Consider the following 16,656-nt stretch of genomic DNA (forward strand, 5'->3'; position numbering starts at 1 on the left):
GGGTTGATGATTGATAGAAACTTGAAATTTATGGGACATATTGCAAAGGTGGTGAAGGTAACACAAAGGATTGCTGCAATAATGAAAAGGAAGCTGACCTCCAGAGACAAAACAGTTATCATTCCGTTGTATAAGCCCCTGATCAGACCACACTTACACTATTGTTCTCAGATTTGGTCCTCAGAATTTGAAGGGGATAAATTAACTCTGGAAAGGGTACAGAGGCAGATAACAAAGACAGTTTCAGAACTGTACAATGTTAGTTATGAGGATCAGCTGAGGGAATGTGGACTGCAAAGTTTGGTGAATAGAAGGAGAGGTGATATGATTGAGACTTTTAAACTGTTGAGAGGTGGTTACAGGGTTGACACTGGGGGAGTTCTTTCGCTTGGTTGAACAGCGGGAAGGAGTGATGACAAGGGGGCCCATCCCTGGAAGTTACAAAAGGAAACTGTGAGCAAGAGGGTGAGGAGTGGTTTCTTTGCATGGAGAATGGTTGAACTGTAGAATGCATTGCCTGATAGAGTGGTGACAGCGAGAATTGTCAATGAGTTTAAGGAGTGGTATGAAAGACTTTATGTTTCCCAGGAAGGACCTTCCGCGATGTGTCTTTTGCCTCCTTGGAGGCCTAAATAATAATAATCTCCCTCGATGAGTCTTTGGACTCCCTGGAGGTGTCAAATAATAATAAATGATTTCTAATAAAAAAAAATAAAAGTAGATAACTTGGTTATCTTTATTATTATGTGATACCTCCAAGGAGTCATTGTGGAAGGGAACTACTCTGCTATAACTCACTGTCTCTCCTACTTAATCCTCCAACTACATGATACTCTATCAAAACATAGCACCATCCACATCACAGCCACTAGTATATATATATATATATTTGTGTATTTTTATGGCCAATTTGCTTGTATGTGGAATGAACCAACCCAAATTTCCAGGATAAAAAACCCTCCTACCTCCATATATAATCAGTTAACTTACCTTCAATTGAAAAAGTCCAATAAAGATTCTTCTGGTCATGATGAAAATCAAACTCAGTTCTTTTTCAATCGAAGGGTGAAATGTAGTGTTGTTCTCCCAACTGCACTACAGAGGTGCTTATTCTGGAAAAAAAATTAAGCCTACTCCGGCTCAGGAACTACTCAGTAAGTACTTAAGCCTACAGAGGCTTATACCAAATTAACATTTATGAATTTAGATTATTATATTTGTTGCTGGTGAAACTTCTCTATTACATTTCTGCCCCTTTTTTTGCATCTTAATTAGCTCAAATGGCAACGTATCTTAAAAATTAAGCTGAACTACTGGTACAGTAATCAAATGTTTATCTAGCCATTTTAGCTGGCTGAAAGTGGTAAAGTGTCATTCAGATTAAAGGATTGGATAAGTGAAATATAATAACTTGGTGCTGTACCAGAAGTAAGTTAACATGCAGGGCTAGGTTAATCCATGGGATATTGTTTTAAAGGTTGGATAAATGACAGATTATGTTACTTTTCCTTCTACTTCTATATATATAAACTTGACATGCTTAACTATCAAACTAAATATCCTCTGCACAATACTTAATTCTGATAATATGAGCAAAGACAAACAATAGACAAAACATGATATTTGCAAATCAGAAATACACTGGTTTTCATAAATTAAGGAACAAGCACTGTATGATGAATTTTTATGCAATTCAGTGAAAAGCAGTATGATATGAAATGTAAAAGAAATATGCACAAAAACTTTAGATAAATAATTTAATTCAGTAACAAATGGTGCATGAAGGCAGTGGTCATCAAAATAAGATTGTCAGTGACTCAAAAAGCAATGTAGTCACAACTGACAGTGATACATCACTCACAATGATGTTTCATACTGTTTATAACAGTTTTCAGAAGTTCAGTCCGCAATAGCCATTGTTGTTGTTCCTTCTAAGCCGTGAAGTTTTAAGGAGATAAAAGTAGCAAAATCTCTACCTAGAGCAACTAAGACATGCTCAACAGGAGAGGTCAAGAGACCTGACTGGCCAGTTCATACATACAATAGTCTCGGTCTCTTCTTGAAGATACTGGTTGATGAGCTATGCTCAGTGAAGACAAGCATTATTGTCCAGTATTGAGCACACCTGGTATTGCTTTGTCAAGCAAATCAAGACTGTCTCAGGGAAAAGGATATGCAGACTATCTTGGTGAAGCATTCTGCACACACAGTTGAAGCAGACACCAATGTCCTGTAGCCAACACAAGGTCAGATTGTAGATAAGGAGTAGCATTTGTTTCAGCAAGCAGATCAATAACAGGAGATATCAGCCACCAACTGCAGCTGTAGCCCCATGGCCCTCCTTCCCTGGGATGCTGTTTGTAACTGATGGAATTGGTTTCACAGTCTGTGAACCACACAACTCACATGTAACCATCTGGCTATCTCTCCTGATTTTGGAAGACTCAGGTAGTGAGCCTTATAATGGCTCACTACCTGAATTCACTAGTTAAATGATGTCTTACAGCCATATCCAAGAATTTTGCTACCATGAAATGTCTTGTTCTCACTTCAGATATGAAATGGAAAACATTCCAAAATGCCATCTTTTTTTGTCATGACTAATTTGCATATATCACCAACAGCACCACTCATTTGTATACAACAACCAGAGACTCGGCCATCAATTATTATATAAGGTACCCAAATTTTAGACGTTCCTCCCATCCTCTGAGTTATCCCGATTTTTCTTTTTGTTCCTTAATTTATAGAAACAAGTGCTTAGAATACATGGTATGATTTAGATGTTTATACCAGGTGCGGAAATGACTAACTTTTTTCTTCCCTTTAAAACTATTTTCTAAATACATATTACTGTAGCCTTGACATTACAGAAACCCAAATATTGTGGGCAAAAATACTTCTTATGTATCATAAGCATATAAATTGTAATGTAAAACGTACATGTAGATTATCAGAAAGGATACAGTTGCCACATATGAAGAGTATAATGAAATAAACACATGCTATGACTCCAATAGAAGCAACTCCTCCATAAGCATTAATACCATGATACATCACTTCATTCCAGTCTTCACCTGTTAAAATCTTCACATGCAAAAATACACATTATCCATGATATAGAAAACTAATTCTGAGTAAGCAATTATTAAAAAAAATAATAATAATAAATTGAGCATAAATTCCAAACTTAATTAAATTAAGTTTGGATTAAATAAATTAAATAAAATTCAAAACTAAAAATAAAATATAATGTATTTGTAAATTATACTTAAGAATTATCTAATAAGTAAACTGGTTACTTCTGTTTATCTTCATAATAGAGGAATGTTTTATTATCATTAAGAGAGACTTGCAGGGAGTCAGGGACTCGTTGAGGGAGGAAACATAACATACACCAGCTATCATACTTGTTCTTATATTAATTCACACAGATTTGCACACCCAATATCCAATGGCAATCCATTCCATTCATGCACACCACCTTATGACAAAAAAATCTAGCCCTCACCCCCTTCTTAGTGCAGCATTCATTCTCAGCTTTGAAGGATGTCCTCTTGTCCTTTCCCCACCACCATCCATAAAATAAAAGATTCCATCAACTGAAATCCTGTACAACCATTTAAGAAGTTTGTAAGTCTCAATCATATCACCCCACTTTCTCCTGTTTGCTAGTGCCTGCATTCTACAAATTCTCAATCTGTCTTCATAATCAGTATTTCACAATCCCCAAATCATTTTTAACACTCTCCGTTTTGCACTCTCTCTACTGTGTCAGAATCAAAATTGAAACCAGGAGACAAGACCAGTGCAATAGTCCAAGTCTGACATCTTTACTTTACATATGAAAGCTTGCTTCAGCATTGCAATTGTCATTCGAGTTATGTTTCGATTCGATTCTTTGCTACATGGCCCCTGAACTTCAACTTCCTATCTACTAACACTCCAAGATCCCTCGCCTCATCAGTTTTTATTCTAAAATAATCCTACCAAATATAATATAACATTTATATCTAATCATGCCGAATTCTGTGACTTTACATTTACTGGCATTGAACTGACACACTAAGACTCCGAAAACTTCCAGGTCAGGCACATCCCACTAGATTGGATATTAGAGTAATTCCTAGTGAATTCACAGAAGAAACTTAAACTCAGTTGGATGAATTTTTGTAGACCAATGAGGATAACTCACCAGAAATGCTATGGGAAGGAGTTAAGGTGATAATACAGGATATAGAGAAGTAGCTCATCCCAAAGTTGCCTCAAGGGCTCATTTTAGTGTATACGGGCATGGAAAAACCTGAGGTACCTGATGCTGGACCATTCCTTACTTCATGTAATATATATCTGTTATATTATCAGTAAACTGGTCCATCCCCTTTTTTCTTTACTTCTTTCTTTTCTTCTTGCCCCCCTCCCCCCCCAATGCTATCAGAGTATCTGAAGGCTAGGAGTGAATCTTTCCTATTTTGCTATTTCATCTTACGTGGAAAGGGCCTCTGCAACCCTACCACTTTCTACTTGCAGTGACTCCACTCCAAAGTGCTAATATGGTTGTGCCTTATAACACATCCATGCTGCATCGGCTGTCGTGAAGAATAATTAGAGCCACATTCAGGTCTTAGGCAAAGGGTCCTGTTCAAGAAGTATATTACAGTTTCCATCAAAAGTCAGTGGTACTGTGAATGAACAACACAGAAGGTATAAGATAAATCTTAGAATGGAATGTTACATAGGCACATGGAATGTTTGGGGTCTACAGATGGGTACTCTTGAGATTGTCTGTAAAGAGATGGATAGGTATAAAATTGACATCCTGGAAATTACAGAGACCAGATGGAATGGAGAAGGTCACTTCAAAAGACAGGGTGGTAAGCTAGTTATTTAATCAGGTGGTGACTCAAAACATCATGGGGTAGCTGTGGTACTGAAGACAGTGTAGGCAAGAACTCTTCTTGGTTATAATCCCATTAATGATAGGATAATTTCTATTAGACTTAAGGCACAGCCTACCAATGTATCAATTGTGGTAGTTCATGCACCCTACACGGATAGGCCTGAAGAAGAGAGTGAGGAATTCTATGAAAACTTACAAACTGTTTTGGAATGCCTACAGGGGAGAGACATACTTTACATCTTTATTATTATTACCCCAAGACCTCATGGAGTCAGAGATTCATCTGGGAGGTCCTTTTATCACAACACACATCTCATCATACCATGTCTTAAACACACTCAAACTCCTTGCAGACACCACACTCTCAGGAAAGGCATTCCAATCATTCACAACTCTGCACGAAAAAAACCTGCCTCTCACTCCTCTACTCACACCCTCTTTATACAGTTTCTAGGGATGAACTCTGGTTCTCCCACTATTCTGTGTAGAACTTCTCCACCACTGATCCTATAACAACCCCTTACCAACTTGTAGGTGTCTATCATATCTCCCCTCTTCCTCCTGTCCACCAGACTCTGCAAATTACATCTTCTCAATCTTTCCTCATACTCAACATTCCAGAAATTAGAAACCACCTTAGTCAGTCACCTCTTGACCCTTTCCAACATCTCTTCGTCCTTCTGAAAACCCGGTGACCAAATCTGGGCACAATAGTCCATGTGTGGCCTAATCAAAGCCTTATACAACAGAACAAGAATATCTCTACTTCTACACGTAAGTGTCCTCCACATCATTCCCAGAAGCCTTTGCATTGTCTTCACAATTTTGGCAAAATTTAGGGGACTTAAATGCAAAAGTGGGAAAGAGTATGAGAGTCAGGCCAGAGTGTGACACTTTTGGTCTGGGTGAACGTAATACCTGTGGTGAAAGACTGTTGGAATTTTCCCATGCTAACAGATTAGTTATTACCAATACCTGCTTCCAGAAACATCCATGACAGACTTGTACTCAGACATCTAACACTGATAAGTCAAGGCACCAGATCGATTACATCCTGGTTCTCCAGTGGTGGAAGATAAGCATCTCTGATGTGCATACTTGTCCTGGAACAGATTGTGATACAGGCCATCAGCCTGTATCACAATCTGTTCCAGGCACATTGAAGTTTTCTACTTCAATGTGCCTGACCTTGAAGTAGAAAACTTCAAGGTCAGGCACATCCCACTAGATTGGATGTTAGAGTAATTCCTAGTGGATTCACAGAAGAAACATCAACTCGGTTGGATGATTTTTTGTAGACCAATGAGGAGAACTCACCAGAAATGCTTTGGAAAGGAGTTAAGGTGATAATACAGGATACAGTGAAGAAGTATCTTGGCCCAATAAGAAAACCAAAAAACCCATGGATATCAGATTCAACATGGGAACTAATCAAAAAAAGGCAGCTGGAAAAACAAAGAGACACAGGGACTGAAGAATACAAGAGATTACATACAGAAGTCAGAAGAGCCATCAAGCAGGACAAGGAAAAGTTCTATACTAATAAATGTGAAGAAATAGAGTTCCAGATGAGGAGGCACAGATGACGAAGCACGTTTAAGCCTAAATTGAATGTCATCAAAGACAGGAATGGAGCATTACTAACAGAAGAGTTGGAAATCAAAAACAGATGGAAAGAATACTGTGAGGAACTGTAGCAGAGTAGATAAAGAAAATGTGGAGCCCTCTCACCAGGAAAATTTTGATTTGGAACCTCCTCTACTTAGGCATGAAGTTGAAAGAGCAGTTAAGCAGCTTAACAGCAATAAGACCACAGGCGCAGATGAAATCCCAGCAGAGTTAATTAAGGCCACAGGGGAAGGAGGGATAAGAGTGTTTCATAGATTGATTACAAGGATATGGAAGACAGGATCATGGCTTAGAGACTGGAAGAAGTTAGTTTTCATACCACTACATAAGAAAGGTGATATGAAGGCATGCAAGAATTACAGAACTATTCGTTTAATATCTCATGCAAGCAAAATTTTATTGAAGATCATGCTAAATAGGATTGAGGCCAAAGTTGAGGCAGAGATGCTCAAGGAACAAAGCAGGTTTTAGGAAAGGTAAGGGCACCAGAGATCATATTTTTGGCCTTAGACAGATCATAGAAAAATATAAAGAATTCAGACTCCCTCTGGTAATGTGTTTCTTAGACTACTCTAATGCTCTTGACTGTGTTGAGCATGTGAAACTGTGGGAAGTAATGAAAAGAATGGGTTTTCATCAACACACTATCAGACTATCAGGTTGATAGCCAACTTGTATAGGGAGCAAGAAACCACGGTAAGAACAGGTGTTGGATTGACTGACTGGCTTCAAGTTGGAAAAGGAGTTAGGCAAGGATGTTTACTTTCTGCTCACTTGTTTAGTATATATGCGGAGAACTTCATGCATGAAGCATTGAATGAGCTCAGGACAGGAATTAGAATAGGAGGTAGACTGATCAGTAATCTGAGATATGCTGATGATACAGTACTCCTTTGTAATGAGATGGAAGAACTAGGACTAACTTTTGATCTTGAACTAGATCTTGCTAACTCTTGACTGAGTTAGCAAGATCAGTAATAACAGAGGACTTCAACTCAATCCTAGCAAGACAAAGATTATGGTTCTCAAAAGAAATACAAACAAGAAGCTCTTGAGAAAAAAGTGTACCTTAATGGAGAAAGAAATGAGCAAGTCAAGAAGTCTGAGTACCTGGGATCCATTACTAATGTGAAGAACTGCTGTTCAGAAGACGTCAGAAAAAGGTTAGGAATGGCTAAAACAACAGTCAGAGACCTGTCTAAAATCTGGAAGGATGGATCTATCTCCATGGGAACAAAGTTGAGGACTTTGGATTTGACATCCATAAGTCGCAGTTGTTTTTCCAACAGCGACTTATGGATGTGAGACTTGGAACCTAAAGAAGTTAGATAAGAAATGGATATCTGTTTTTGAGATGTGTTGTTACAGAAGGCTGTTGAGGATATCATATACAGAAAGGTGTACAAATGAATGGGTGTTAGAAAAGATCAGTAGAACTTTAAGGCTCCTTAAGGATATTGACAGAAGAAAGTTGAAATATTTTGGACACATAGAAAGGATGGAAGAGGGACTTCTCAGAACAGTAATAGAAGGCAAAGTTCCTGGAAAATGAGGAAGGGGTAGACCATCAATGAGATGGATGGATGGTGTGTGTGGAGTGACTGCCAGCCTCAACTCTCTCTTCAGAGAGTTGAGGCTGCCAGAAAAGCAAACAACAGGACTACATGTGTGGTACATTACCGAGCATCGGTGACCATATGGCATCTGTAGATGCCCAGTGAACATAGAGAGAGAGAAAACTGACAGTCATTTTCCCATGCCCACAATTCCAGCCTATTCAAATCATTCTGCAAGCACTGCATATCAGTCACATTCCTGATTACACTACCTATCTTTGCATCATCAGCAAATAGCTGTATATTGCCTGTCAAATCCTTATGTCATTAATGTAAAGATTCCTTGTGGTACACCATCAGTTACCTTAAATCTTGCAGACTCACATCCCCGTAAACCACTTTTTGATATCTGTTGGTGAGCCATCCACTTATCCACACTAATATTTTATAATCTAAACCCATATTCTCCAATTTCTGCAACAGTCTTCCATGCTGTGTTCTGTCAAAAGCCTTAGCAAAATCCAAAAGTATATCATGGTGTATCCATTTCCCTTTGTGTAGTTCAATGGTAACATTATTATACAATATGAGAAAGTTGATAAAACATGACCTTCTTTTAGTAAACTCATGCTGTTTATTGCAAAGTAGAGATTCACTGTCAACCCGTTTTCTGAATGCAAGGTCTAACCAATTTTTCCAAAATCTTCACTACCACTCCTGAGATACTGATTGGTTGATATTTGGTTACATCGGTCTTTGCCCAATGGGATTACCATACATTCTTTCCACTCCTGTGGAATCTTCCCTCTTCTGAGACTCAAATTATATAGCCTGGTCAAAGGAATAGCCAGTTCAACTGAACACTCTTTTAGCACACGTGCTGATATTCAATCCGTCCCTACTGCTGAATTCTTCTTCAGTTTGTGCAACAGCTCTAATATGCCCTCTTCAGACACCTCAGTTTCTTCATCCAGTCAGGAGGTAGCAGTGAACTCAATATTGCATCACCAGATTGATAGCTTTTAGATGAGCATTCATTAGCTGAATAATTTCTTCGGCATCTGTCACCCTCACACCATCTGCATTCAGTAGAGTCATTCTTTCAATTTTATTCTTTCTTTTACTTCCAGCATATCAATAGAATTCTTGTTGGTTGTCTTTTAGCTTGCAGAGTCACCAGTTTCTTTTCATATACAGACTTAGCTTCCCATAACATTTGCGACTCTTCTAACATGCTGATTATAATTTCAATAATGGATTATTGAATGGAATTCCTTATGCACACAATAATGTGTGCATAAGGAATTCCTTATGCACACAGTATTCCTTCCACATCATCCTTTTCTTGTGAATCTCTTGCTTAATCCATTACACATCCATTTGACTCCTACCCTATTTATTCTTCGAACACTTGGGACATATTATGATATTGCATCATTTAAGTATTTTTTTAAATGCTTCCGATGAATTGTCAATATTCTTCCCATCCAGTAACTGATACCATTACACTAAACTCAGTATACTCCTCAGTTGGTCATAATTTCCTACTTTGTAGTTCAGAATGTAATCTTTTCTGAATGGAACATGCATAAACAGCCACTTCCTAAGTGAGTACCCATGTAGTCACTGTTACCAACCAGAGGCAGAACAGTTGTTCTTTAAATGATAAACCCTCTGACACTATAATCAAATCTAACACTCTTTGACCTTGAGTTCCTTCTGCCACAATAGCTCAATAAATTTAGTTTGATTCTTCTCATGCGATTTCACAGCTACCTAATCAATGTACAGATAATTAAAGTCCTCCATTATGATTACTCTTTTCACACCCATCATCTTTATTTGGTGATCATTTCTTCATCACTAGCAACTAATCCAAACGTCTGTCACAACACTCCACTATGTATTTGATCATGTTAGATTCTACCTCACATCAGAAGGCTTCAAACTCACTGGCAAATGAAATACTGTAACTAGTACTACAATCACAGGTCTCAACTATAAATGGATTCAGGTCATCAGAATGTCCCCTCCTGTTGTACACTTACCCTTTATACTCGATACCAGTTAGTTTGTCTGATTCTGATAGCTAGGGGGCTGACTACTTGATAGTCGTAGGAGTTTTCAGAGTCTATTTGGGACTGAACGTTAGCTGATGACACAATCTCATGGGTGTTAACTTGAGAAGTGCTGGAAAGAGGGTCAGGGGGGTTGATAGTCCTCTGTTTCAACTTCCATAAACTGGTAGATCTCTATTCTACCCGGCCATTTGGTGTGCAACAGGTTACCTACATGTTTAAAAACTGCAAGCAGTTGCTTGAAATCTAGTTCATCATACGGAGTGTCCATGGTTGGGCCTAATCTGTAGTTAATGGGCATTTGCATGGTACAGACCTGTCTTCTCCCTTCCTACCACCAAGTGTAGACCGACAGTCGAAATCTCCTATAGAAAGGCGGAAGACTACTGTCGGGTACGAGGCAGGGAAAAGGAGAGGGCCTGAGAAAATGCAGTAATATCAATAAACCTTATCTTGCATTAAATACTGAAAAGAAACTATGCCAAAAATCAATCACTATATATATATATATATATATATATCGCTACTTGACAACTCTAACTATAAGGTGCACAGAAAAACACGTCCATCTATGTCAATGCAAAAACAAGAAATCCACTCGGTCCTATGCTCTCATGTGATGACGATCATCCAATGGTCTCAAATCATCAATCAATAATAAATTTTCCCTCACTAGTAGCAATTTATACATATATAAGTAATTTTATTTTTTTGTTTATTTATTTATCTATTATTTTCTGTATGAACATGTTACTCTCCACTTAATTTTTAACTTTTTAACGTAATAGATAATAACAGGACTCTCGCTTTGATGTAGTGAATGTTTTTTTTTAATATTTTATTTATTTATTTATTTTTTTTTTTTAACACCAGAGGTCACACAAATAGTTTTAAAGGTTGATCAGTAAAAGTCAATCACATGGCTTGGTTGAAAGAGCAACCAATAAATAAAACAACAAAATGGTCGGAAGGGATAAAATTTATTCAATTTATGAAAAACAGAGCACATCACTCTGGAATAGATTGCAGTCCCTATGAAGCTATGTTTCACTGTAAAGCTAAAGTAGGTTTGAAAACATACTTACCAGTCGATACCTTGTCAGAAATCATGAGTGGAGAAGGTCTTGAGATGATATTAAAAGATCAAACTAATAAGGATGTTGAATGTCAGAAGATAATCTCAGAGAGGGAAAGCGATATTAGGATAGAGAACGGTAACAATGTGGAAGTGGAAATAGATGATACGAGTGAAGACTTATCTGTTGGAGATCCAAACAAAAACAGAAATAAGAGTGTTAGCCAAATTGAAGGAAAATAACATTCTTCTGAAACAGGAACGATGGACAAGGAAAATAACAAAATAAAAAATGTAACTAATATTGAATTAGAAAATAATGAGGTAAGGAAAGGACTTCTTTTGCACTCAATGAAATCACAGAAAAAATTCAAGAATCTTTAAACTCTGCTAAGCAGTCACTTAAGAAGCAAGCTGGAAAAATGTTACGAGGGATGAATTTACCGTTTGTAAGGAAACTTTTATTTCAGTTAATGAAATAAAAGTTCCTGATATTGAGATAAGTCTAAGAGAATGTGCCTGCAAACATTCTAATTTAGGTGGTCAAGGTTTCCAATATTGCAATTCTACAGCCCATTGTAACTCAAAATCGCTGCAAATGTAAAAAGTCAGAAATCCTTTGTAATTTCAAGTGCCACAGAGGTCTTTCCTGCAAAAATAAGTAATTTGTTTTTAACCAGACAACAATATAATCATATAATAAGGTATTTATCTCCTATTTTTTCTGCTATTAAATAAAATATTTTTTAAAGAACATGTTTTTATTACATTTACAAGATTCCTTCCTCTAGGAATTATTAATAATTACAGGTCCATATGATTAATTCTTGTAAATTATTTACTTCAACCTCGTTATTTGGTTTAAAATATTTTTTATAAAACATGTTTTTATTACATTTACCAGACTCCTCTAGGAATTATTAATAATTACCAGTTCATGCGATTAATTCTCGTAAATTATTTACTTTAACCTCATTATTTGGTTTGTATTAATAATAGCCGGTAACTATTAATAATAACCGGATTTATTACATTATCCGTAACATTAGCACACTCAGGATTTAATCTTGGAGGGGGATGATTTGAGAATACACACTATGCATTGCATACAAGCTATGACTGAGAATTTGCAGTGATCACCAATACATGATACCAGTGATCTCCTCGGGCTTGGCTTGGGCAAACGAGCACCTGAGCACTACTTCGTTCGCCTTGCATTCACAGCGGCCAGGGTTCCCGAGAGCTATAGGGTATTTCCACCTTATGTGACTGCTAATTCATAAGTAGCATAGAAATAGAAGACAAGACACAACGTAAATTTAAAAAAATAAATAAATTTTAATTAGAAAAAGATTTTTGGAAATTTTTCTAGTGTTTTTTTTTTTCCCTTTTTCTTTTGGGGGAGTCAGGGCCCCTTGGCCTCCTCCCTGGGTGCACCAATGATCCGTAATGTATACTCCAGAAGATGACCTTCATGTGAAGGTAAAAACGTCGAGTGTATATTTTGGTTTATATTAAACTAAAGTTTTACTCTAACACAGTAGTTGTATCCATAAGTTTCATAATATATAATAGTTCTTGATTTAGGGCCTCCCTCAATGAGTCTAAGGAATCCTTGGAGTTGCCTGTAATAATAATAATATAGGCAAAGGCTATCAGTTTTCCTTTTTTCACCAATCTCATATAGATGAACAACCAAGAGACCAAATGAAACTAAAGCGCAAAGATGACTGATAACTGCCTCGAGTTGGCCTTCTCTGCCAGGGATTGCTTACGGTCATCTGTGCAATTGACTATAAGACCACATTGAATTAAGGTGATGGAACTACAGGTGGGTATTCAAAAATCCGGTAACTTCCGGACCTGAAGGGTGCCGGATTTTTGAAAATGCCGGATTTCGGATGGTTATATATGCTGTATATTTTTAACAGAAAATGACTACCTGTACAGTCCTTTAAAGAAAGAAAATTAAACACTAAATGAAAAGCTTATTAAATTTTAATGTTCACCAACTAAATATAACGGTTCTGCAGAATTTCAGTTCAACTGAATAAAATAGTTCCTCAGAATTTTAATTAATAAAATGTTGATGGTGGTGATAGCACATCTGGTTGACTTCAAGTTAATGGCAGTGGATTATCAAGTGTGACACCAGTGCTGCTTCTTCCTGCTTCCTAGCTATTTTCTTGAATATATCGTGCGGTGTCTGCTGCTTCATATATTTGGGTCTTTCTCTAATAAGTTCTAATAACAACTAAATATAACGGGTCTACAGAATTTTAGTTTAACTGAATAAAATAGTTCCTCAGAATTTTATTTAATAAAATGTTGATGGTGGTGACAGCACATGTGGTTGACTTTAAGTTAATGGCAATGGATTATCAAGTGTGGACACCACTGCTTCCTAGCTATTTTCTTGAATATATCGTGCAGTGTCTGCTGCTTCATATATTTTGGTCTTTCTCTAATAAGTTTATCTTGGAGCAAGAAAACATCCATGATTTCTTGTTCACTTACAAAACTTCATTGTTCTAGTCCAGCCAGCAGTTCAGTTGTCAACGTAATTAACCTGTCAATAGAGATTCTTTCTCTCACATCTTCCTCATTTTCATCACTGCTTTCATCTTCATCACTATCTGTAGAGGCATTTCTCTCCAGACTTTTTGGCGTCCATCTCCAAAACAAGGCAGTCTCGTCAGCATTATACACTTGTTCAGGACTTAAATGCTCATCACTTTGCAAATTCATCCACATATGCACTAGCCACATCTTTGTCTGCTGAATGTTTTTCCCCACACACCGCACGAAACTGTAACCCATGTCGCGACTTGAAAACGATGCAGCCAACCTTCTGAATATTCACACTTGTGTTGCAATCCCAGCTCTTCATGAAACATTTTGGCTTGTTCCTTTAATAAATCACCAGAAATTTCCACACCTTCACTTACTCGAAAATTAAACCAGGTTATGAGAAGTTGGTCCAGTTCCGAACTTTTTCCCTCCGTCATTGACTTCCTTACAAACATTTGCTTTTTTGATACACTGTCAGAAAAGAACTTTAACAGTTTTTTTCTGTTTTTTAATATCATACACTGCTGAAGAGCCAATGTCGTATGTTTCACAAATGGTTTGCACATACATGCCTCTATCAAGTATTTTTAGCACTCCACTCTCTCTGCGATTGAAAATGCACGATGTTTACATTTTACGGCACCTCTTTTCTTTGCTGAATCCATAATGGGGCTATACAGCAGCAAATAAATGATAAAATGAGAAGGAATAAGCAGATTATCACAATGCTTATCGACTACAGTGCCATAAAAACATAAACAAAAAACAATGGCGTGCTAACGCGGCAAATTTGAAAATGCACACTCCGAAATCCATGCGGGAGATCTGAAGGTACCGGATTATTGATGGCCCGATTTTTGAATGCCTATCTGTATTTACAAAACCTCTCATAGCAAAAATATATAGATGATTTGAGAATGCGCACTACATTGCATACGACCTATGACTGAGCATCTGCAGTGATTGCCAATACATGATACCCACGATCTCCTCTGGCCCGGCTCGGGCAAACAAAGTAGCGCTCGGTCTGCAAGAGCACTACTTCGTTCGCCTGGCGTTCACAGTTGCCGGGATTCCCGAGAGCTATAGGGTATTCCCACTTTATGTGGCCGCTAATTCATAAGTAGTATAGAAATAGAAGACACGACACAACATAAATAAAAAAAACTGATTTTAATTAGGAAAAGATTTTTAAAAAATTTTCTAGTGTTTTTTCCCTTTCTCTTTTGTGGGAGGGCCAGGGCCCCCTTGGTCCCCCTCCCTAGGTGCACCACTGGTAGGTGGTCTACACCACCTAGTCAAAAATTTAATATCTCCTGTAATAATAATAATAATATAGCCAAAGGCTATCAGTTTTCCTTTTTTCACCAATCTCATATAGATGAACGACCAAGAGACCAATTGAAACTAAAGCGCAAATATGACATTCTTTCTAAGTACAAAAATTGTCTGACTGAACAATAAAATATACACAGTACAATATTATAAAGCATTTGGATATCATATTGCTGGTTTTCAAATCCATGTTTCTTTCTAACCTTCCATGTATGATATTTTAAGTGATTAATTATAAAAATGAAAATTCTTTTTCCATTGCTGACAGGTGGTGGGTACTGCAAAAAACATAACCTGTTCTGTTGTAAGTAATGGAATGCACACATTACATAATCTGTTCCAATACATAGGCAAGTGGGCAGCTGTAGAAAGCATGTTCTACTGTTTAGTAACAGATGTCACAGATTGGATCTCCAATGTTAAACCTCCATTTGATGGCATCGACTGGAAGGCAGCCACGTGCAATTCTCCAAGCAAGATCCCTCGTGTTAGGGTATCCTTGGAACTTCAATAAGTTTTGAAACAAAGCGTTGTCATCTGTACCCAACTGTGGATGTTCCCGGTGAAAGAGATTAAAGATTTCTTTATACCAAATTTGATTTTTTTTTTAACTGAAGAATGTCATTGCCAAAGTAGTGTAGCAGTCTTCGAGTTAAGCACAAACTGTTGTAGTATTCAGAAACAATCTCAGCTTTTAGACCTTTATAATCATTTACTCTAAATAGGGGAAGATGAAAACACAGACAGTACATGAGAATGTCTGCACATGTGTGATTGGTCTGCAATATTTTATAGATTTTTGAAGCTGTATTGCTTAAATAACAGAATTTTAAGACTGGAAGCTAAAATCCTCCATGCTTATTTGATAGTTGAAGAAATTCCTTTTTAACTTCTTGTATTGGCTGGACCAAAAAAAATTGCACAGGCTCACTATATAATTGCTTTTCTTCAGCTTCTGTGATGTCTGTAATATTTCTTACATACCACTGAGCAGGAAAATTGATGCAAGGGTGAAGAAGGTTTATTTTATCTAGAAACAGTGTAATTCCTGTTTGGGATGATCCCAGACAGCAAATACGTCATCAACATATCGTAACCAAATTTTTGGTTTGGGTTCAAAAGAAGAAGGAACAGCAATGGGATCTCCTTTCTCACCAAACTTAGCAAATCTGTTTCTAGAACACCTTGAAGAAAAAATATTCACTTTTGAACCCAAACCAAAAATTTGGTTACGATATGTCTACGATGTATTTGCAGTCTGGGATCATCCCAAACAGGAATTACAACTGTTTCTAGATAAAATAAACTTTCTTCACCCTCGCATCAACTTTACGCTAGAAAAAGAATCTCCACAGGGTATCTCCTTTCTGGATTTACACATTCAAAGAAAAGAAGAATGTTCCATCGCTACATCTGTCTATCGCAAGCCTACATTTTCAGGTCGCTACATCTGCTCATCATCCATCTCAGAAATTTGGCATCATTAAATCACTAGTTTCCAGAGCACACAAA

General features: G+C 37.2%; 1 protein-coding gene across 1 annotated transcript in view; it reads right to left on the bottom strand.

Moving 5' to 3' along the window:
• Positions 1-16,656, bottom strand: part of LOC150110163 (muscle calcium channel subunit alpha-1-like) — a 1,246,847-nt gene that overhangs the window by 887,685 nt on the left and 342,506 nt on the right. The window contains exon 15 of the mRNA XM_090391329.1: positions 2,967-3,087. Within this exon, the coding sequence (XP_090247455.1) occupies positions 2,967-3,087 (121 nt within the window). The remainder of the gene's footprint in view (positions 1-2,966; positions 3,088-16,656) is intronic.

The sequence above is a fragment of the Typopeltis vanoorti genome, chromosome 1 (genome assembly GCF_054136105.1).
Source record: "Typopeltis vanoorti isolate ZY-2024b chromosome 1, IOZ_Tvanoo_1.0, whole genome shotgun sequence".
NCBI classification, from domain to species: domain Eukaryota; kingdom Metazoa; phylum Arthropoda; class Arachnida; order Uropygi; family Thelyphonidae; genus Typopeltis; species Typopeltis vanoorti.